At 24.8% G+C, this 27,037-nt stretch overlaps 1 protein-coding gene across 1 annotated transcript; it reads left to right on the forward strand.

Annotated features, from left to right (window-relative positions):
• LOC112594843 (MFS-type transporter SLC18B1-like) lies at positions 1-26,563 on the forward strand. The gene is given in 15 exon segments (XM_025339854.1): positions 1-148; positions 9,103-9,663; positions 15,938-16,033; positions 16,515-16,588; positions 18,778-18,925; positions 19,041-19,109; positions 19,200-19,290; positions 19,372-19,526; positions 20,970-21,163; positions 23,208-23,303; positions 24,547-24,621; positions 24,885-24,978; positions 26,070-26,102; positions 26,104-26,268; positions 26,393-26,563. Coding segments are annotated over 14 exon segments (1,896 nt in total). The 5' UTR covers positions 1-94; the 3' UTR covers positions 26,260-26,268; positions 26,393-26,563.
• The last annotated feature ends 474 nt before the right edge of the window (positions 26,564-27,037 follow it).

Here is a 27,037-nt window from a genome sequence, read left to right on the forward strand (position 1 = left end):
TTTTAATTGGTTTCATTCAAACTGCTGCAGTTGAGAGAGCAACAAACAGGTACTCGAGCCAATGTAATTTATAATTTTAATTTCATACGGCTTCATGTACGAATTATTGTTGGCGCTGTGCAATTTCATTGAACGTTATCTTCTTAAAGTACGTAAATCACTTCATTGATTCGATTACAGTTATCTATACAGTCAACTTAATCACAAACCCGCGGTAATGCCCTAGCTGAGTTCAATGTTTAAAATACACGCGAGCCACGGTATAAAAAGTGTTGATGTCTTAATGTCGTATATGTTAGATCATCTAATTTAATCTCTTCGAATTTATATTTTATTTGATTAATGCTAATGTATACAGCTAAAAGGTGAATTTTGGATTAACTTATTATTGGTTTCATTATGACTAGCTTAATACATAAAACGTGGCAATAATAATAGGAAAAGTACTTACAAACTTACAAGTCTTGAAAGTACAATTACTAATGTATTATAATTTATATTTTATATGTGTCGTATTATTAAATTATTTATCAATGATAAAATACCGACTAATGTAAAATAATTTAATTAAAACGTCGTACACATTATGCTGGGTTTTTATGTACCTATCAAATGTTAATATATCTGTTTAATAATATTTAAAACAAAATTAAAAATACTTATTGGAAGTTATGTAAGATGTCAGCGTATAAACTGTTGTATCATAATTATTCATAATCATATATTACACAATCGTTACAATATCATCATAACAAAACTAATCTAAATATTTTTTATTGTGTGACCAAACAAATTTACTTGGAAAGGAATTATATATTGCCCATTGTCCAACGTTTTTCAGTATTTAAATTTTAAAAAAATGTTCATATTAGTTTATAGAATACTTATATGAAATTTACTTGACGTTAGAAAAAATAAAAAAGTATTGCACAACCCTAATAAATATTGTTTTTGGTTAAGTTTGTCTGTTTTTTACAGTTTGGTTACTAAGTACAAAATACATTTTAAGAGCGGATTGTATAAAAAATGTTGGATAAAGATAACATTATAACAACCACTATTTAATATAAATTGTTTAAAAATGTCAGTTTATGTAATGTATCGACTGATTTTTAATTATTAATTATGTAGGTATATATTTAATTAAAAAGGTTTATTAAAGTATTAACATTCTTTGAAATAAATAATTATAAATATTTAAAATAATTTATATTAACTACGTTAAACATTGTTGATCTTAACTCGGCTAAATATTAATGTATTAAAAAATATAATCTATTTAGGAAAATATTAACTTATTCTGAATTTCACGATATTACCGGTTAATAAAAAAATATTTAGTGGATATTTAGAATTTAGATAAAATATAAAAAAAAGGTAATAGATGCTTTTGTGATCGCAAACCAAATTTATACTATTTTTATATAAGTCATATTAATTATTCGTTTTATTTGAGTATTAAAAAATAATTATTATTTTCAGATAAAACTAAGTTTCATTAATATAATCTATAAGTAAAAAAATTAATAAATAAACAAATAAATAAAAATTATAATACTACGTATAAATGATTAATAATCACCTAATAAATATATTAGCTTCAAGTACCTACTCCATGAAAAATATTAAATTACTAAACAAAATGGTACTTAAAAATTATAATTGTTAGTACATGTAGCATAAGTAATCGCTGCCTTATCGCTTGAATGATATTTTTGATGCGTAAAAACTAAAACATAGATATCATTGATTTGATTATTATAAATAGAACGTTTTAAATGTTATTGTGTAAAAAAAATCAATGCTCCCTATCAGCATAAAACAGAATTACAAATAAATTATTTTTTAAAACCCTCATAAAATATAAGTATTAATTTATTGTCTATATTTACAAATTATATTAAGTGTAATTCAATAGGTAAACATAAAATTGTATTGTCACCTATTGTAAAAATATTAAATCTGTGATATTGTGTTTTAAACGTAGGTACCCACAATAGCTTTGTATCAGTCGCACGTACACATATCATTGAACACAGTTAATTAGTTAATAATTATGGCTTGTAACCTGTGGAAATATCAACATACCGATGATTCTATTAATTATTAAATTATATAGTTAAACTTCAATCATTAACATGTTACGCCAATTATCAGTTTTGTAAAAAATATTTATTCTCAGAATATTTAAACACTTTTTTGGATAAACGAAAAAGTAAAAGAATACCTTGTCTTGAAAGTATTGAAGATATATTAAAAATACTTGAAAAAGTATTCGAACATTATTTTTTTGTACATCATGAATTTTAATTTCCTTAACTATCTATTTTATGTATACTTACGTAATTTCTAATTTTTTGAATATTTTATGGAAAAAAAAAATGATACAATTTATATTTATTATGTTCTATATAGACATAATTTTATAAAAAAAACCATAAATTCAGTATTTTTTTATGGATTAGATGTAATAACCAGTACTTTAAACCCTATCGAGTATTGATTAAATAAATGTTTTCAAATTATTTTTCAAAAATAGTGTTTAAATATTAATAATAACGAGGTTATTACATTTGAGTGTAAAATACTAATACGCATTTTGTTGGGAAAATTATTATTTCACAGAAATAAACCTTTTTTTTACGGGAATAAAAAATAGAAAAAAAATACTTATAATATCTATTTGAATAATTCAGCTTATGACGAACAAATGTGTATGATCAAGAATTGAGGATATCATATTATCTTAAATCTTCTTCATGCATAGATACAATAATATATTATATTATTTAACTTCGGCAGCAACTAAAATAAATATAAGTACATATTTTTTTTCTCTCCGAATGTTTTAGTGCAAAAAACAATAATACTTAACTTTCAAAAGACAACCTTTGCAAAACAAGTTCATTCGAAATTAGATTTAAAATTGATTAAAAAAATAAAAAAATACATGTATGAAATACACGACATGCTCGACATACACGTATTATATCGTATGCAATTTGACGTAATATCTTCAAGTTGAAACCCCACAAAAAAAAAAAAAAAAATTAAAAAACACAGTATAATTTTTTTGTTATTCGATATATTATGGGTATTATTATGAATTCTGCAGTATTACATATAAATATATACGAGCTTTCTCTATAACACGTGTACCTATGATGTAAAAACTAAACAGTTTAGATTATTTCTATTCGATTACGTTTGTAAATAGTTATAGATGGTTTTTAAAGTTATAATTGTTATAAACGAGAATAATTTGAACTTTTTTAATCCTTTTGAATTCATTCTTAATAAATTAAATTTTTTAACAAGTTTACGGATGTAGTGCTGAAGGTATTATTGGATTTCTTGTAATCAATCACGGAATCCCGGGATTACAAAGGTCTGTGATCAAATTCTGTTGGTCCGAACGTTTAATGTATACTTACAACTAATTTATTACCATTAGGTAAATAACTTGAGCAGAGTTGTGGATATATTATAATAATTAATAATATTCAAATATTCATATATATATATATATAATTAGGAGTACCGACTTACATCTCAATTCACAAAGATATTAACTAAAACTTTTGTGTGTGTGTGTAACATAATATGTATCAGTCATTATATCAGAGTAATATATTAATAATATTGTACATCTAAGACTTAAAATTTATAAGTGTGTTGTGAAATAACGTGTACAATTTACAAAACATATACGAATAAGAACATAACGACTCGGGTAAAGTCGTATAAGATGACTGGTACATACTCGTATAGTGGTTATATTTATGTATTATACCCAGGTACACGGATTTTTGTTTTCGATAAACATGAGCGGTTTATTATTCACGACCACAGTATATTTATCTGACAAAAACATACTTATAGAAAGTAGATAATATATTATATATATATTTTATATAATCCACAATCATGCATTAAATCAAATAATGTTTCAGATAATTCCAACGAGCAGCATTTGTTAAATAATATTCTCGAGTATTTACCTCATAAATCATAATATACATTAATATATATTTATTTTATTTTCATATAACTAAAAAGTTTTATATACGTGTGTATGTGTGTGTGTGTGCGTTACGGTTAATTTGGTCGAGCCCGGGTTAATTTAACAGTGGAAAGCAAAAAATTTATTTTTCGTGAAGTATTTTTTATTCGATTTATTATTACAATTAGGTAAGTAATAATTATACCATGTTCACTATCCATATTGTGTTATTAATAGAGAAGATAATTGATTTAATATCGATTATAATTTCATTATTACCTATTTATTATATGTATTTTAAATATTTTAAAACAATTAGGTATTGTTTTTAAATTCAAAATAGATGAATTGCTTAGATTCTTAGCGGAGTGATAAATATATCAGTTATTATAACTGCATTTCATAAAATAATATCGATTGATGTAGTATACTAGTATAGGTATATTTAGGTACGTTACCCTACCCACTTCTGTAGCTTATAACATCTCAACAGCAAAAACTGTTATTTCGTAATTTTTATTCATGTACATACTTGAATATTTTTCTTATAATTTACAGTAATAATATACTGTACGTACATAAACATAACACTCGTATTGAGTTTGGAAATGCTTGTAAATACAGGTTTAAATGCAATAGAGAAAACTGAGATCTATGTAGGTATTTATGGTTATTGGATATTTATCTAACGATTATTTCATGGAAGTGTATAGATAAAGATTTAGAATAGACATACATGTGACCTGTTCATTTACGATTCATTGACATGCCTCATATGTATGTATACAATAATAATAAAACAAGTTAAGAATTCAGATTATAATACGTTGAAAAATAACTTATCATAGGACACATAAGTGAATTATTAATAAATATGCATATTTTTATGACACACGTTTTTATACTATACATTTAATCCAATACAATTATTATTACCTACATTGCCTCGTATATTGGTATCTACTATCTAGTATTGGACGTTTGTTTACTGCGTATATCGTTTTAAATTTTAAATTACTTTTCGTTATTGAACTATAAAAACAATGATCAAAATTGTGTCAATACGTATTGACTAACTATTTTGATATAGTTAATATTTTCAATGAAAATTATTTATAACTATAGAAATTTAGAAAATATATTAATTTGTAATTTGTACACAACACACATAACACGTAATAATACTAATATGGGCAGCCTGCATACCGACTCGATTATGACAAAATGTAGGTAAAAGTGACTCCAACGAGATGGTTTTCTATTTTTTTAACAATAAAATTATCAGTAAGTATGTATTATTATTCCAAAACAAATCATATATGCGCGAAATGTTGACTATAATAAATGTATATAAATATAACTATATAAGTTAATAATATATAAGAATATTATTTTTAAAATAGATAAATAAATAGCTAAAAAATAAATGTGAATAAAACATTTCAGAAACGTGATCATATACTTACCTAATGTACATGTAAACATAACTTTATTTTATTTAGACAAGCCCTATTATATTCAAAAACGAGAAATACCTCATATTACAATGTAAAAAAAAAAAAAAATAATAAAATAATGCTTTTCTATTTAAAAGATGATATTACTATACAGTATGGGTATCTACAGTTCATAGTAATAAGTATGCAAATACTATTATGATTGTTTTATTCAGACTTATAAATTATACTCAATAATTATAAAATCTTAAATAAGTATAGGTACTACCCTTATAGTATTATAGATTGTTCGACCAATAGTCAGTTTTTTTCATCAATTTATTAGAACATTGGATTGAATAATATTTTAATGCATAAATAACATTTCCATGTAAGTATTTAAAATCTAGAAGTTCGTGAAAAAATAATCTCGTCGAAATATTATCATGATACATACACATAACACATACTCTTAATGGCATAATAGATAATTATATGAATAGATAAAAAAATAGAATATACTTAATACCCTTTTTTTGTGTGTCAGCCTAGAAACCACTAAGAACTGGAAATTTTAAATCATGTAATTTAAAAATGCATGCTAAATAAAATTGTAGTTTACCTAGGTGCCTAATACTTAGTTAATTGTAGACTATAAAATACGATTTGAATTAGCAGTTGATTATTTTATTTTTTCTTTCATTTATTCGTGGAAGAGCATGTACTTTTCATTGACCTTTTATACTATATTTGTATAGGGTTTCCGTTTTTAATCAAACCGTATTGTATGTGTTCATTGTTAAGTAAACTAATATAATATTATAATTATAAATGTCAATATAATCACGTTAGATTTTTGAAGTGCTTTAAATTCAGACTGTGTAGCATAATATGAGTACTATTTCTGTTTCGAACAGAGAGGAGGTACTTTTCCTCGTATGTTTGTAACCCATAATCGTTTCCTGTTAAGTAAATACCTAACAGTAAGATCTAAAATATGATATAGTATATCTATTTTAATTGATTGCCTAATTATTATCGTAGAAAGTATCATCAGTACACCGCGCCCTGCAATACACTAGGTATTATATTAGTGTGAGGCTGCTGATCCCAAGAAACAGCAGCTTCTGAAGTTGATAATTAGTATCAAATTATACTATAATAGTATCTTTGATTCCGTGTTCTGTTCAATTAAAACGATTAGGTTAAGTTTGAAACTTGTGTGTATCTTTGAGATTTTATTAAAGAAAATAATATGTTCTATGCTATATGTATACTATAGAAACTTTTCATGAGCAGTGTAACTACTTAGCTACTTAATTTATTTTAAATTGACCAGATTAACAATAAGTTTGGAGTATATTTTGTAAACTGTAGAACTGAATAAGAAATATTTCATTGTTATTAAGTGGTAAATCTAAATATCAAAATAAATAATTTATTTTTATATTGGAAAATGTATATATAACTGATGTAATTACTTTTTTAAAATATGTATAACTATGGGGTACTTTATTATATTATATTTATATTTTCATAAATATATTAAAAATGTTGTCTAGTTTTAAATTTAGTTTATGACTAAAATAAGAGTAATTTTACATTTTTGTTAAATTCATATAATACACATAGATATTTATATTTATTTACGTATCTACTAGATATCAGTACTTATGAATCTATTTCGGGGAACGGAGTCAAAAACTTTAGGATTTGTTATTTTAGTATAAAAATTTATTTGCAAACCCATTGCATTTTCTTACATCTAATTGTATAAAATAAGTATCTGTATAAAATGTTTATACTGTGTAAAAAATAAAATATGAACAACAGTTAGTACTTTTATGTAAAACTGTTAAGTATGTACCTTAAAATTACAATATTAATATATGTAATCTGATCTATCAAACATGATCACCCCAATTTTTTTTTAATTATTCAGTTATTCAGAATCTGATTTTGGGGTTTTTAAATATACTTAAAAAACATATTATTTTAAAATTATAGAATTTTTTTTACTACTTAAGGAACGTTCTGTGGAGATATAAACTTCTGTTTTTAAAATTATTTTTCACATAATTTTCTGACGTAAAAAATTAAAATTTGAATGAGTGGTTATTAAATTATTTAAATTTGCGTATAATAAGAGTACACTAAGGGCTCTGATAATGGTTTTGGTAAGTATGAGAGATGATTTAAAAATATTACCTCATAATAATAATAATAATCTATCAACACTTATAAAATTGGTTCAAATACTAGGTAAATTCATTTTTTACTAGGATAAAATTATCTTTAAGGACTATTGACTTAAGTATAAATATTTTAGTAATTGAGGAACTGCTCGTTTGAATTTTTAATTAGGTACATCTACATTTTTAAAAATGTTATCCACTATAATTCACTAATAAGGGTTTCATTTAAACATAAATAAGTTTGCATCGCTATGAAACAACTCTTAAGTAGTATGGTAGTTATGTAAGTAAGTGTTTTAAGTAATATTTAAAAATTCTAACATTCAGAATTCGAATAAATGTATTAATGTAAATGTAAATCACTGTATTCGAGTGTATCATTGGGCGTTATTTGAATAAAATTGTAGTTAGATGATTATTTAGATAATATTTTATTCAAATGTTTTCAAACATAATCTTAATACTTATGTGTTATAGTATAATTTATATTAACTATAATAATGATAAATAAAAAATTATTAAATTCTTCGTTATGTTTATGACGTACTTACCTATATACCTTACCAATTATAAATATTAAATACGTTATTATTGTTGTAAATAGTTCATTTTCATTATTATAGTCTCATCTAGAATAATTTAGCTATTCTGTTTTTAAATAATATATTCATATAAATATTATTTATAAAATAAATTTTTTTTTCTAATAATTTATTTATCGAAAAATGTGTTGGTGTACAATGTACACTGTACATAATCTAATTTGTAATACCAGTAATGGCTGCAACTATGACCAATTTACTAAAATACAACAAACTAGCATGTTTGAAAAAAAGATGATTTTGTAATCGAATTTAAAATTTCATTAATATAAATATTTGTTATAATTATTTATTTTTGTTTCTGTTATTAGTATTTAATATTTACTATAATTTATCGTCAAAATTACCTTTTACGAAGTTATTATAACATTATTAAGATTTATAATATACTTTCTTTTATAGTTCTTTATAATATGCTTTTTTTATAATATTTTTGTATCTATTCCGAATAAAATAAAATTTATAGTCGTATAACTTAAAATCCAAAGCTAACTATTATTTTTAATAATGGCGTGTTTAAAATTATAATATATCTTCTTAATCTTTAATAAAATAATTAATAATTAATTTAAATTATTTTTTATCCGAATTATTATGTTTTTAAATTATTTGAATACATAATGAATATGTATTCGAATAATATTTTATTCTTATTAACTGTTATTTAAATAATCATCTAAAATCTAAATACAATTATATTCGAAAACGCTCTAGTCTGATAAGTATGAAAAATGTTACGTATAAAAAGTAGGTAGACTCCATTTTCTGCCGACTTCTCCTCGTCCCCCCACCATCTCTCACAAATTAAATCATTGAAAATGGATGATTTTAAAACTTTTTTTTTTTTGCCTCTCACGCGCACGCAGTTCCAGAGCCTGACGAACTTACCATGTGGGCTGGAGTCCAACAACAACTTAGCCACCGCTGGGGTGAGCATGGACGAAGAGGACGGTAGTGCAGACGATGATGAGCACATACGAATCAACCGGTACACTGATGACGACTACGACGACAACAATATCGTCTCAACGTCGTTCGCGGGACCGTCCAAGGCGACTGCCGGAAAAACGCTCATCAATGGTATTCGCAATGGCGGCGCTGGGGGTGATGGGAGCAACGGGACCGGAATCGAAAAGTTCCGTATTGAATACCCGAAAAAATTTCACAACGCTCGCAGCATGTCACTGTCCATGGAACGGAACGCTTATTGCGAACTGTGCCGCTTTTCACGCAGTCCCGTGCCATTTGAACTTGGTGGTGGTAGCGGAGGCAATGGCGGAAGTGATGAACTGGAGGACCGTGATAAAGGCGTCCGCCGGTACTTTGGGTTCACCATCAAACAGTACATGGCGCTCGGTTCACTCGCGCTGGTCGACTTTCTCGGGTTTTGTTCCATGTCTGTCATGGCACCGACCTTTCCGAAAGAGGTACTCGTATACTTAATATTTAGATACCTACCTAATGCTCACTTAAATGAATAGTAAATAGTTGGTGAAAATGTTGTACGCACATAGTGTCTTCTAAGGATAGGGGTAAGGGGTTGTAGTGCGGGTACTTAGCAGTTAGCACTTGGATACTGTGTGTAAGTGTAGACTTTCAACTTCAACGAATGAGATTGACGATTATCTTTTGTGAAAGTTACAATGGCATAATTGTGGAGGGGTAACATTTCCATTAGATATTTTTGTGCATATAGTCTCAATTTAACTCGATAAACATTATAAAAATGTTTGATTTTAATGCAGTTATTTATATTACAAAGCGTATCTAACCTGTACCATATCTGATACCATTATCTGACCATAAAGTGATATAGAAATGACCCTTGACAATCTGATTGGAATTTTGTGTACCTGTGACTTGAAGTCTAAACGGACATATATCGATTGTGCCCACCGATTTTGTATCGAATCGGCAGTTATTGTTTATAATAACTACTTATCGATTCTGGCGATTATTAATTGTGGGGTATAGTTATGAATAAATTTTTTTTTTATAACCCAAGAAATTGGTACTTAGTATGAGCAGTATTCGAAAAAATCAATGTGTAGATATTTTAAACAGTAGACAGCGGAGTCAATATATCTCCGTCCGAACATCCGAGAAACTTAGAAATGAGTTCGCGTGCCAACCTGAGGTTTAAACTTTATTTACACGACTTATGGAAACGTTTACCGTCACGGTGTTTATGTTACACTGGGTGAATTTGTTCATAGGTAAGCAGAATACAAGGACGTTAAGTACGAGCGTATATATTTTTTGCATGGACAATAGTCAGGTTTGGCTTACGAAGCAAAAGATAACAGTGAAATCTGCATTTTTAACATTAGTAATTTTAAATCGATTCACTACTGGTGTAATTTTTTACTTATCAAAATATATTTTGCCATTATAATCTATGTATCCAAATAAAATGTTGTTCGTTGGTAAGCACATAATTTAGAAACGGATAGAACGATTTGGCTATTTTTTAATATTCTTAATAGTTCAAATAAAGTTTATTACACTACCCTAAAGAACAGGATTACTCAAATACACCTACTGTATTATTTTATTAATATTTCAAACATTTAATAAATGTGAGATATGTGTTGTTATATTATGTTCGATTGTTAGGTACTTCAAATGCAGGTCATACGTTTCTAAGTCCAATAAAATAAAACTTAAAAAACTTTTTTGTAATTGTTTAAAACCCCGATCGCAAGACCAGTTTGTGTATAGGAAATAGCCAACTAACCACTCCTTAACTGGATAGGATTATAAGTATAAATATCAAGAGCCACTGGGTTTGAAAGAACGAGGGAGATAAATTGCACAACCGATAAGTATGTGCTCCTTATTCATAGTACGACAAGCGGCAACTATACTTGAATATCAACAACACTACCAGTAAAATTGGCCAGTGGTTATGATACAACGCATTCAAGTGTGAGATTAAATGATAGGCAATTTTTAGTGTGACGAGTTTTAAAGAAATTAGGTTATTAAAGGTAAATGCGTTTTATTCCGATTGCACAAAACAAATTTCATACTGTATAAAAATTTATAGGTAGTTAGAATTCACTTTTAACCTTTTTTTTCTAATTAAATATACCTATATATATACGCATACTTTTTTGATTGTAAGTGGAGCGAAAGATCTAGTGATCTAACAATGCTATTTGTTATTATTTATTTTTTTTTTTTTTTGACAGCTTTTTAATCTTAAGACTTGACTCATATGTAATTATTTTAATTAAGTAGTTAGTGTTACCTTATTAGTAATTATGAGATGCAATTTTTCTATTTTTGAATATTATAAATAAATCTATTAGGAAAAATTATTGTATAATGACGCAAAAATAATGAAATTTTGATTTTATATTAACGATTTAAGTTTAGTTCGCTATTCCGATAATTAATCATTCATTAAGTTCTGAATTATACATCTAATATGGTACGAGTATTACATAAACTTTAAGTAATGTTAATCTCAAACATACTTCTTAAGAGGATAAACTTAAGACCGATATATGTTATCTCTGTCTTATAGCCATAGAACATAGCAAAACTACACCAATTTTGTGTTGTTAGCTTTAATATTAGAATATGAGTATGAATTGACCTTTGATAAAACTTAAAATAAGGAACATTATCTGTTTTATCTTGTCAATTTTTTACGATATCTTAAATTTTAAGCTAATTATAAACATTTTTGTGTATTAGTATTTGACAGGTACTTAGAACTCGCTTAGTTATTAAAATATCATAAAAACCAACGAGAGATAACAGATAATTTTTGCATTTTTCATTTATCATATTCACTCTATTGAGAGTGAATTAGAGTCTAAAATTAAAGCTAACAACACAAAAACTGTTCTACTGAATGTCAATTTGATATGTTGTATGTTTGTAAGACAGAAAAAACACATATGGGTGTAGCATTCATAGTCAATAGTTACAAATATATACAGAAGCTACGTTCAAAATAATCTTAATGAACATAATTAATTCATAATTTCATTCAAATGCAACTCATTTATTACAGTAACCTACCTACTTAATAACAAGATATTTTTGAAACCTACTATACAGCAAAATGATTCCCTGGGATTTTCTCACATTTCGAATATTTTGATTTACGTATGAAAAAAGTAATTTAAGTGTAATTAAAATGACTTTTTCATAGTCTTGTATTCAAAAGCACTAAAAACAAAAGTTCAAATACTAAAATTACTGTACTTGTATGCTAAATTCCTTATGGTAATTTGTTTGTTGCTTTTGTTTAAAATTAATACATAAAACAAAAATAATTTAATTTAAAATACATTTAATCAGCATAACAAAAAGAAAAGTTTTCATTGATTAGCAAGTATTATTTAAATACACATTTGTCAAATGTAGTTATATTTAAGCACTTATTAGAAAATGTATTTAAATACATTTCAAAAGTTTTTTAAACATGTATGCATTTATATCCGACGCTGTTGTCGCATTCAATTTCCACAGGTTCTAAAACTCAATCCTTTAAATCGTAATATTATGTAACCGAGTCTTATAATAATTATACGCATTAATAATTAACTCACGTCGGCAGACGTTCATGCGTCCGTATGTAAAACGCACGACCACGTCGTTATCGTGGTTGCTGGCTTCTACAGGTCCCACATCAGGAAGACGTGGGTTTACTATTGTTTTTGCGATCTGCTATACATACTCACGTTCACTCGTTGACCACCGTCAACCCTTAAAATCCTGCACAAAACACAACCGTATTATTATTTATATATACTGCGCAATATATTAAAGTTACCTACATTTACAGTTTTAAGGGATTCCGTGATGGGTTTATGTGTATGCGGACTTCAGAACGATATTTATCCTTTTTTAGTGTTCCAAAACGTATAATACAGCTTACGTTTCGTTAGTATCCATTGGTAGGTATCTTAATAATAATATATTATATACATATATTCTATAACAGTATAGAATAATGTAAATAACTGTACAATAATGTATAAAACGTATTGTCGAAGATTAAGGTTTAACGTAAAGTAAATCAATCGATTTAGTCGATATTAGTGTACACATACTTATAAAATATAATAGTATCGTATCAAAGAAAAATAAAACACTAATGACAATTTTAATAAAATACAGTATACATAACAATATTCAGAAACTACAGTAATTCATGTTATTTGAATTACCCTATAGGTAAAAATACAGCATGTTATGACTCGTTTAGTTTAAAAATATTAAGAAAAGTGTATGACAAGGGCGGGTTTAGCTATATGAGCACTAGGGTGAAATATACTATGGGGATTTCAAATGAATACCTAAACAGGATAATACATTTTTTGATTATTAAATAATTTTCCATTTTTAAATGCGTAGAAAATATAAACTCGTTACCACTAATCGCTAAATGACTAAATAATAATAATAATAATAACAACTATAGGTACTATAGTTTATAGTCACTTAACTAAAACTTTGTATTTTTTTTATACTTAGTAAGGTGTAAACATTTACTTTTAGTACTGCGTCCGACATAATAATGATGATTGATATTAGTGTTAAATGTTAATTGGTTTTGACAACGTTGAATACGTCGTTGACCGTTATATAACTATGACCTTTTACGTATATTTTCCAACCCACGTATAAGTATATTTTGAAACGCTTCGAAAGATGGAAATATTCGAATGAGACGATCACGGACGGTACAAAAGAAAAATACTGGATTATTCTAGTATTTAAACTCATATAACATATTATGTTGAAACAATCCTAATGCATATAAAAGAACAGCCCTTTTTTATGTTTCCGTTTTGTAATGACACTATTTGATATTTTTCCAATTTTTTTTCACTAAGTTATACCAAATACTCCTACGAGTGATTATTATATTTTTGTTTTATTTATAATTCAGTTACTACTACTATTCAGTACTTGATAAAATTAAGTGAAATTTTGAGAAAGCATAAATTACACTCGGGCGAAGCCGGGTAATTCAGTTTGTAATAATATATAAATTGCAAAAATATTTATTATTTTTTTACAAAAAATTAATTTTAAATAGAAAAATAAATGATCATATTAAATTTTTTTAATATGTGTAAATTTAAATAAAATAAATATTTGTATATTTGTTGTTAAATAATATTAGAAAATTGTGGTAGGGGCATAATTTATGATAGTCTATAGACTGCAGCCTATTTAGCCCTTCTTTAAATTAGGCTCTATGAGTACCTTTTACATTAGAGATTAACTTTTCATTCCATTTCATGACTTATCTACTGATGTAGACGTGTATCAATATTGAGTACTTTAATATGATGTGACTTATTAGGTATTATTTATTAATATTTACCATTTTAGATACGTTAAATCGTTTAAACCTAGCCTAATTTTCAGGGATTAGAATAGTTCAAAAATATACTACAATTATGATCATGAATATATTAATTTATATATTTATAAGTATTAGATATACATAAATAGTACGTCCAATCCGCGATGTATTTAGATGGCAGGGTGGAGGTAGCTTGGACTCCGGGCGGTAACATTTGTTGAGTGATTTATTGTTATGTATATATCCATATATATATATATATATATATATAATGTTAGTTATTTTGTTGTAATTCAAAAAACATCAGGCGGATACACTTTAAATTGTCCGTTGTTATTTATACTGTCGTGTTCTATGTACAGTTAAATTTTTAAAATATTATAATTATTATAAATTATTTCATACTAATTTTATTTTTTCATCTGACACTCTACAATTTGCATTTTTATTGATAAAAATTAGTTTAATTCGTTGAATTAAAAAATTAAGTTATGTATACTATCTTAAAAAAACCTAGATTGATATTTTATGAGTTTTTAAAATATAAGTTTGTAAGTACCTATCTACGCTTGTAATAATGTAAATAATATCAAATATAATATAATTAAATATATAGGTATATAGCGCAGATAATATTATATATTACTAAATACTATTTTTACAATATGTATATGTATGAGGGTAATATGTATAAATATTTGCGTATTACACATAAACAAGAGTGTTTATTATTTACCGATAACATACTGAAAGGCGATAGCATAAATGTATAAACATGAAAACAAGAGAGTCATCCTAAACTTATAATTCCAAATATTTTACAACAAATAAAGCAAATTTATTATAAATAACTTTGTCATGATCGCTAACCTACCATTTTCTTAAGAGGTAGTTGTTAATGGAGATAAGTGCCACTGATCTTAACCGTCGATTAATAATGTAGTATTATTATAAAAAGTACAAATACTAGGTAGTACAAAATATAATAAAGTTACATTTCTGTTAAGAAAAAAAAAAAATAGTATCCTAAAACATTCTAAATACTATAGTTTATGGATATCTATTAATGATTCTCAATCAGCCCCTGTACAAACCACTGATGTTGAAAATAATTTTTGTTCTTATCTACAGTAAATGACTTAAGATTATACTAAACATTTTGTTAATTCAAGCATAATTCGGATTTATACATTTATTTTGTAAGACCGCAATTGTGTGATTAAATGTGAAATATAATGAAATATGTTTAGGCATGTGAACAAAAGTGTTCAGTAATGATTATTTTACTGATTATTATTTGTATAATTTATAAATGTGAATAATTTGATAAAAATACAATAAAACTTTTTCATTATTTTTTTCAGGCTGAAAAAAAAGATATGACAGTTTCTGAAGCTGGCCTTGTTTTTAGTTTTTTTGCTTTGGTAATGTTTTTACTCTCACCAGCAATGGGATCGATAGTAAGTGCAAATTTTTTTTATGAATAAAAATACTTGATATTTATGATGTTAATTAAGTATCGCCATTGAGTAGAAGTTTCCTACGCTAGATTTACATAGTATTTTATTATATATATAAACACTTTTTATTTCAACGAAAAAGCTTAAAATTAAATTAGTATATATATTGTAGGTACTAACCATATTATTTTCATTATTATAACGAAAAACGGATCGATTTATTGACAAATCAAAAAATACAACAAGTGTTCACTCCCCTCCTCTCTGAAAAATACATTATTATAATTAAAAAAATTAAACTGCAAAATTTTACAAAACTATATATATTGTTATGAAAATTAAATATTTAAACACTTTTTAATGTGATTGTTTTAAATTAAATCATTTCCTGCTATTTGATTTAAAAGTTTAACGTTTTTAAATATAAAATGCGTTTGTTAATACCATAATACCTACTATAAATTTCAAATGTTTATTTTAGATGCCAATATTCGGTACGAAATGTTTGTTTATATCAGGCGTATTTATTTCCGGAGTATGCAATATGTTGTTTGGGTAAGTACACATTGTGACATATAAAATATACTATGATTTTTTTGGTTTTTTATTTTAAATATTATTGACTTAAAAATATTATTTTTGTTGGAGAGCATAATTTATCAGGCTGTTAAAGTATGTAACACGGATACAATATAAATAGTACTGAGTGGGTATATATTATATTCTGTACATATTATATACTAAATCGAATGACATTAAAAAATAAAAACTTCTCATAGTTTTAGAGAAAATTGGGAAAATTTATGACATTGCTGGTAAATTATTCTTAAATTATTTATAATTTTAAATACTTATCAATTTAAGTATAGAAATGTTAACATTTTTTATAAAGTATATAAAAACAATATTCATATTTTTAAAATTAATAGAATATATTTAAATTTACTAGATGTTTATTATTTACACACATATACAGGCATATATTAAATTGATTTTTAATTAATTAATATTTTTACCGTATTAATAATATATTTTGACCAATTAGTGCCTACCAATTTTAAATATTCGTGTATGATAAACAAACTTCAGACTTTCAGAGTAACTTTAGAGTTAAGATACTTTAAATTGCCTTGAATTATACCTTAGACTCTTTAATAAACTAAACGTATATGCTGCTATAACAAACTATTAATATTTAAGTTTTCTAATTTATTAAAAACAAGTAAACAAACTATTATAAAGTTTTAAGTTGTTTAAACTTTAAATATTAGGAATAAATTGTAGTTCATGTGGCCTAAATTTAATTTTAGTATTTTTTGTATATTTCTATTTGAGAATAAAATATTTCAACTAACATACCACTAAGTTAACAATTAATATCTGTCGTAAGATTGATGAAAATTACGCCTAGTGCAGACCATCTTTATAAATCAATATTACGTTCGTAATACATTTAAGTACATGAACCATGGACCGATATCGTCGGTAAGAATGCAAAAATCACTTTAATCTTAATAGTTTTTAGATTGAAATATTACTTAAATTGTTTATATTTACTTTTTCTATTGGGATATTCTGTAAGTGATATACTTTAAATATAAATAAAAAATGTTTTTTGATGTTTAATAAAAATGGTCCAGTTGTCTTATTAAATTACTAACTTAACATTATATTGGCATCTTTTACATTATTACAAAGATATTAAACTACTCAAAATGTAACAATTATTATTTATAGATTCAATACTAATATGGCCATTACTTTTATATAAGTAGTACATTATAATATATATGCATTTATAATTAATTATTAATTTAAAATTTGATCACTCAAAGGATGTGACAATAAAATTATTTTTATTCATCATATATTCACTCATATTTAAATAAAAATTTTAATTTATAATTTTTATTGGACCTTTTTCGATTTGTAAGAAAAATGTAGATTGAGTAACTTAGTTCTTAACTAAAAATAGATACACAAATCTAACTTAAATAAAGTACATATAAATTGTACATTATACTATTACAACTAGTATCATATTATTTTTAATTTAAACTGTATAAATTAATTGAGATTTGAGATATTTAATGTTCCTTAAAATACTTAAAAATATAATTTAGGTACCATATTAGCTGCTATAATATCTATAATTGTTAAATTGAATTGAACCAATTTATGAATTCATTGTCTAATATTTTCTGTGACACAATTCACATGTCTGAAAATAATAATGAAAACATATTTATACAATATTGTATGATGTAAGTAATTTATAACTACAAAGTACAAATCATATCATATTATCATATATGAGTTTATATTAAGTTTTAAATTATCTAAATATTTAAAATCTAACTGAACTTTGGATAAAATTAACTTGCTGATTCTTATTTTAAACAATAGGATAAAATCAATAGAAAAACTTAAAGTTAACAAATTTTTATAAGTTTATTATTTATATAATAGTAACCAATGAAAATAAAGAAATACTTTTATTGCTAACCTGTAAAATATTAAAAGAAAATTAATTATAAAAATATAAATAATTTTTAATAAAATTAAAAATTGAATAGATAAAATAACATTGTGTAACGGGGAAAAAAAATTCAATATCTAGTTTCGAAATCATATATGTAACGTTTAGAATTTAGATGATTTTAGATATATGGCATAATTTTTAAATATTTGGACTTATCAATAATTAATAATAGTATTCTCATTATTATATTATATTATTACAGCCTGTTACCAATGATACAAGATAACTTCCAATTTAAAGTACTGTGCTTTATAGTACGAGGACTGGAAGCGATCGGCGCTAGTGCATTCTCTACATCAAGTTTTGTTTATGTCATTCAACTATTCCCAGAAAACGTCAGTAGTGTTTTAGTAAGTTTTCAATATATATAGGACATGTCATATTATATTTTATTTATTTTTTTTTTTTGAAAAATGCGGCATTAAGTGTTCATATCAGTTTTGTAACATTTTTTTTTTTTTTAAAGGTATACTAGAAACATTTGTTGGTTTAGGTATGAGTGTCGGACCTGCAATAGGAGGATTGTTGTCTTCGGTAAGTAATAAATATTCTAATTTATAAATATATATATACTTATTCAAAATTCTCACCAATCAAATAATTTCGATTTATTTTTCCATGGAGGTCGGAGGTTATGCGATGCCGTTTTTCGTTGTAGGTCTCTTAATGGTGGCTACGGTGCCACTACACATTTACCTCATGCCTCCAATTAGAGGTAAGTTTTTTGTTTTTGTTTATTATATTACCGAAGTGTAATTCTTATAATATATATGTATGTATTGGATTATTAAAATAGATGATGTAAAAGCATCGCAAGCTGTTGGTAGCCGATCCAAAGGTATAATTAAATTACTTATAATTCCATCAGCTTTTGTTGTCGGCGCTGTCATTACAGTTACATCCAACTTTTGGGCGTCACTTGATCCGACGCTCGAACCACACTTAAGAGAGGTATACAATAAATATAATTATTTCGTACATGTCAATGTATTTCGTTACATCATAACAATGAAATTTAAAATCCATACTTTTGTCAACTTACAACCCATGCATGATTTAGGTACTTTTTGTTTTGTTTGTCGAGTCAAACAAACAACAATTGTCTCGGGAATAAGACTTCGTCACAGTGAGGGCGATAGTAGGTATATTTTGTATGGAATTATATCAAGGCGAATTTGTAGTTGACTTGTGATTTATTTTTACGAATTGTATGTTTATACGTTAATTTATAAGTTATAACACACATTTTATTTAACATAGTTAATAGTTATGATTTATAACTTATAAACAATAACCTACATAATATAATATTTCTAATATAGCATGCAAATTATACATGTATAGTAAAAGTATTTTTCTAAATATATATTATACCACATTACCACATAGCAAATTATAGAAATTAAACAGCAAAATATCATATTAAGAGTTATAACCTAATTGACGTATATTGTACGTAATAAAATTATACATTATACCTAGTACCTACTACAAAGAATGTCTCAATGTTTTTGTCTCCATCAACTTTTAACTAATATATGCTTTTGGAAAATTATTATTAAATTTGAGATATATTTGAATATTTCCCATCCTGGTCTACCCATAATACGGATAGGATTATGCAAAGTGTATGAATTCATTTTAAATTTTAAATATTAAAATAGTTAATACGTTTTAATATTAAGCGGGAGGCAGGTAGAGTAACTATAGGTGTATTATACTATAATAATTAGCCACATACAATATGTATATTTATACCTATTTATATCTACTCACGCATTTATATAAATATATAATATAATCCTTATCCCTTGCTCAAATTTAAAATACATATAATTACTAAAATAATAATTAAAGAAAATATTAAATATTTAAATCTTAATTTTTAAATATCTACGTAAATTAGTTACATAAACTGACTATCAAGTCTAAGGTTTTTTTTAAATAAATTTTAATTTTTTTTAATTTTGAGTTGAGGTATATTTAAACTATATAATTATAATAGAAATCATAATATTTTTGACTATTTAATAGTTATGCCAAAAAATATTAATGTAAGTTATTGGCTATTGCTAGGGTTGAACACAATGAATGTGAGAATAACCAAACAACTAACGATTATACAAGTATATTATATATTTCACTATATAAATTATAATAGTTATTGACAAATATTTAATCAAAAGTTTAGTAATTGATATTTATTTCAAGCAAGTTATTTGATATTTTTCCTAATTAAAAAAAATATAAGCTTTCAAATATAACTTACTTAACATGAATACATTTTGAAATAATAAATAAATGTATGCAACTTTATACGGAACAATAAAAATTATTTGATGAATTATAGATTTGTCTTATAAAGTGTAATAATAAAATAATTAAATTTCACAGATGGGCTTATCAACTGATGAGGTGGGACTTGTATTTCTGTTTTGTTCAATACTGTATGGAGTATCAAGTCCATTTTGGGGTTACATTGCTGACAAGTACAATAACCATTGGTCAATGATGGCCGTTGGATTGTTTTCATCGGCTATCGGGCTATTTATCTTAGCTCCTCTTCCATGGTTACCATTGAATCAAGAGTAAGATAAATAATAAATAACTATAATTACTGTATAGGCAATTAGAAAATATCTTTTAGCAATCTAAATTAATAAAATATATTAATACAATTTTATATTCAAACAAAAAACAATTTTTTTAATTTATAATTTCAATTATTTTGCTATAATTCAATAAATATTAATCGTATAAGGAATTCAAAGTTTTCACCATTACGTGGCTATATTATTATTTTATATTTACCCATTTGTGTATACATAGCATTGACTTATCCTATAACTAAGTACACTTGAAACATATAATACAGCTAAGTGACCTCAGCGATATTTTTTATGTTTTAATGAGATATATTAAAACAAAACAATCAAGCCAATAATTTATAGGTATCTTTTGGTATTAAGAGTATAAAAAAAAATAGATCTATATTCCTTGTTATTTTATTTTATTTATCCATAGTTTGTTGTTATCACGATAAATTGGCAAAACTAGTGTTATAACGTATTTTTAGACTGAGAATAGACTATATTGGTTGAGTGAGATTTATTGTGTAATGGGAATATAATATAGTGAACATTTTCAGTTTTGTATTTTTATCACGAGTAAAAGAAAACAATTGTCGATGGAACAAAAAGCTAATATTATTTGAAGACTAGAATAAACACATATGAAACATTTAGAACTTTTGAAACTTTAGTTTCGCTGTGTAATAACTAAAGCGCGGATTTTTATGCACTTAAAAGTATCGAAATATGGCATATAATATGCAGTAAAAATAATGAAAATATGCAGTCAAAATTATGAAAATATGCAAAAATATACAAGAATTTTTTATTTATTTAAAATTTACAATAAAACTTATAATAATTAATTACTTAAATACTTAATAATAAATAATTTAGGAAATTTTCTAAACTTAATTTATTTTTAAAATTGTATTTATTATTAAAATTAATAATCATATGCATTTCAAGTTTTTCTTCTGTGAAGTTGTATCATTTATCGATTAACATATTTTTAAAGACTGAGAACGAACGTTTGACGTCAACCGAAGTTATTGGGGCATATTTGAAGCAACTTAGTATTGTCGGATCTTGATAAAGATTTTCAAGATGAACGTTTTCACTTAATAACACTGAATTAATTTTTCGTAGAATTTTCAGACCTTCATTTTTATTGGAAAGCTCGTTTAATTTTGTTGTAAGTGTTACACCTTTCAATCCAGGAATAGACTGCATTTTTTCTTTCGTTTCGTCAATTATTGAAAAGCTTAGATATAAAGTCATATTTCGAGTTTCCAGTTTTTTTTATGACTATTTTTATCACTAAAAATGCCAAATGAATAGATATAAATTTTAAATCATTCTACTTGACAAAATATTATCCTATACATTTTTTTAAATTTTCGCTTCAATATGCAATAAATTTTGAATTTTGTCAAAATATGCAAAAATATGCAATAACCTTCAAATATGCAGAAATATGCAAAAAAAAATTTCACCATTAGCTTCAAATTATGATAATTCGTGGAGATAACTGACAAAAATCCAAAAATATTAAAAGGAAAAAAATATGCAATGGCATAGAAATCCGCGCTCTAGTAATAACATAAAGCAGTACATATATACAGTTCCAAAATTTAGAATTAAATATAGTATTTTAGTTATATACAAGTGTTAATATACCGTTAGTATTAATTTGAATTACTATTTACTTAGACATACTGTTAATATGATCTTATCTTTAAATTTTATTTAGTTACAATCGTCAGTAATATTGTTCATTATATGTCAAATAATTGTCCAATTAACTAAAGAAAATATAGGTCACAATAATACTATTAATTATTCATTGACTAGGTTTAAAAGATATGATTAATATTTAATGAAATTATGTAGGCGTGTATGTTTAAGTAAAATATATTTTAATAACTGTGTAAAAAAAACAAAATATTATTATAATCTATTTTTTTTATATACGCTATGTGTTGTAGATTGTGTATATAATGTGTAATATAATATATATTATATAACATAATTATTTTGAATGTAATATTATACTTAATAGTGTTTTATGGTTGAACCTCGTTGGACTTGGAATTTTGGGCGTGTCCGCGTCATTAACGATGATGCCAGCATTTAACTTCATTTTATCAAGCGCAATGTAAGTAACACATTAACTCATATATTATTCATATAAGCGTAATCTTAATTTATTTGAGTGTATGTTGAAGAGGCTGAAAAAATGTAGGTACGCCAAAAAGTCCAGTCGTAGTAAAATTACTACAGGTTAAGTGCCATATTTTATTAAAACATTTTTATATATTATTAATAATAACTGAGATCTGGGACGCCCTGGGAGGGTCAGAGAGGTTGTACCCCACTCACCGAACTACCATAAAACAAACTAAAATTACAAATAAAAAAATGATAGAAAACAATGATAGCATTGATAGCTGTAGTAAAAACAAAATAATTAGAAATGGGTGATACGACAAATTGAAATAATATTATACTAAGATGTTAGCACACTATATATTTTTATTTTATTTTTCTGATCTACGCGAAATAAAACAAATTTTTGTTCGATGAACCAATCTATAGTACTATTTTATTAAATATTAGATTTAATTGACTTATTAACAAATTTTAAGTTCAGTACATTATTTGTGTCTTACAATAGGGGTTAATGATGTTTAAATTTTTCTGTATCATGAATATCATTTTTAAACTATAATTGTTTACATATGTAATGTATATTTACTAATAAACTTGCATTCAAATTTAAATACCGTAAAAATATCAATGTATGAACACAGATAATGTTTATATCTCTAAGTTAAAAAAAAATAGGTCAATTCATTCTAGTATTAGACCTAGCAGTTCTGGATTGATTTTAATTAATTCCGTCATACGCAAGATTACTATTTTTCACTTGATCTAAAAAAAAAAAATAAAAAAAAAAAAATGCTCTGGAAACTGACATTTGTTTAATATTTTAGTGATAAATGTAATATTATACTATTAAAATATAACTATAATGTGTTGAGCCGTTGAGTGTATAAGAGTTGTTGTTGAAACCAGTACGATAATAATATGCTTGCTAAAAAAATAGTTTTTATAATCTGTTTTAAAAAATTTATCTCATAATTTATAATTTGAAATGATTATATGATAACATAAACGATTTTATTTGTTATAAACATTTTTAGGGAACTCAGTAAATTTTTGGGGGGATCACTGGTTACGCTAGCACCATATATTACTCTTATAGTCATATGAGTCTTATGCTTTTAGGTATATTATATTATGTACACTTATCACAATAAAGCAACGTAACGCATTGGTACACTAACATACTGTACAATCAATAATTATTTAATTCACATGAACATATTTATTTTTAGAGAAAATGGATTTCAAGAAAGCGTTTCTACATTTGGAACTGTCGCCGGATTTTGGTCGTCGGCCTATTCACTTGGGTACTTTCAACAATTATTATTATTATTATATTATGTTAAATTACAAAATATTTTTAAAATAAAATTCGTTTAAACGTAGATTTATGAAAATCTGAAAATGTAATCATAATTTTTTTTTTTAGTTTATTCAACAGTGTTATTATCTATGCTTAATAATATTTGTTTCCTTTTTGCGGCATATACTAACTTTATTGGCTATTATAATTTATATAATATATTTAAGAAAATAAAATGTAGCTAACAAGTTTTTTTGATCGTTTCAGTGATATGACCGGTCCATCATTGGGAGGCGTTCTTTTACAACATTTCGGGTTTTCTATATGTATGACTACAATGGGTCTGTTTTGTTTAGTAGTGGTAAGAAAAAAAAAATACTAATTTCAATGTCAAGAATTATTATTATTTTGTGTGTGCTATTTAAAAGAATTTCACATTAATATGTTATTGAAGTTATTTAAAAAAAAAAATTATTATAACTTATCATTGACGTCTACCTAATTTTAAACTACCTATCTGTGAATTATATTATAATTGTGTTTTTGTGTATCTAGGGGTGCGTCAAAGTTTAATTATTAATTATCAATTACTATCGGACAAGTTATATATGTCATGCATAGTGCGTGGGGAAAGCGTTTTCTTTATCATAAATTATAATTGAATAACTATGCTTTAGAAAATTTGATTAAAAATATCCAATATTCTATTAATTTTATCGTAAAGGAACAATTAACTTTTTTTTTATTTTTATTATTGATCGCAAGTACAAACTCGGCAGTAAAGGCCATTAGTAATTAACTTTCATTATTGTTTTAAATAATACATGTCGAAATCAAACAATATACGCAAATGCGTATTTCAATTCAATTATAACACTTAAAAAATAATAAATTATTATTAGTTGATTGTAAATTTATTATTAATATTATGTTTTTTTAAATTATTATTTTTTTATTCGTTAAATAGGTATACTATTTTATTTTAATTACTTCTTATTGTTTGATTATTTTGGATAAATGATTAATTAAGTTTGGCGATATTTATGCATGAATAAATACATAATCTTCTTATAATATATATATACATATATACATATCATTTATTAAACTATTTAATAAAAAGTATTTTAACCTTTCGTAATAAAAGTAAAAGTAATGTCAAATATTTACTTAAGTAACCACAACTTTTCTTCAATTCATAATAAAACAAATAATAAATATTAATAAACATTTATAATATCATTATAATATTTAAGCTTTATATTTTTTTATTCGTATTTTAAAGACTTTTTTTGTTGCTCTATTATTTTAAAAATAAATTAGCTATTAACTACGAAATTTAATACAATTTTAAACATTAAATATTTTCAATAAATTTCTTTGATTTCATAATACGATATACAATTGTGAATTACAATTTATGTACCATGTATTTATTACTTTCTTTTTTAGGGTGTGATTTCGGTTGGGTTTTTTGGTCTTGTGAAAAAAAAAAAAAAAACGTCCTCGAACGATTTCAGACAAAAGTCCGCTAAACGATCCGAAAATTATACATCCACGATATAATTCACTGAACGACGATCGAGGTAGATCAATGCTAATTTCAAATTTTTCATCTAAAACGGAAACCACTGAAGTGTAAATTAAATCTGTAAGTAACAAATTAAACATTATTTAATACTTATTTTTATGTACCTATTAGTATATTAAAAAATAATGTAACTGAATACTATCTGCAGGTAGCAGGTTATTAATAATAATTTTTTATATTTCAGGTAAACTATTCTACCTGTGTCGAAAGTTCCATTTTATATTTGTTTATCGTTTTCAACATGAGGATGATTCATTAATAATAGCTTATTTTTAGAAACTATCTTTATTATTCCAGTTAGTAAATAACTATATAGGTAGTTGATAAATTATTTTATTTCAAAAATAATTATGCTTGACCTTTACATTTTTTTCAAAAAATATATTTTATAGTATGTAAAATTAAAAATTTAGTATTAATTATTTTAAACTATAATATTGCTAATTGTATGTGAATTAGATAAGATTTTTTTTTAGTACACGTTTTTTTAATGTTATACTAAATATTGCATTATAAATTGACTGATTTTATGAATCACAAAAAAAAAAAAAAAAAAAAACAATATTTTGTTTGTAAAAATAAATATAAATACATAATACTACTTTATAATGTTATATTTATTTTATTGTACAAGATTATTGATTATTATAATTTTAATTGATTTAAATATTAAGTACAAAATAAGTTTAAATCAACAACAGTGTGAGAGATAATAAAATATGATTAAAGTTTATGGATTAAAATTTGATTGCTTTGAGTCGTAATAATACCTACGTAGTTGTATTGCGTAGTCGTATGGTACTAATATACAATTAAATATAGAATAAAA

The sequence above is a fragment of the Melanaphis sacchari genome, unplaced genomic scaffold, assembly GCF_002803265.2.
Source record: "Melanaphis sacchari strain LSU unplaced genomic scaffold, SCAv2.0 Contig241_pilon_pilon, whole genome shotgun sequence".
In the NCBI taxonomy this organism is placed as follows: Eukaryota; Metazoa; Arthropoda; class Insecta; order Hemiptera; family Aphididae; genus Melanaphis; species Melanaphis sacchari.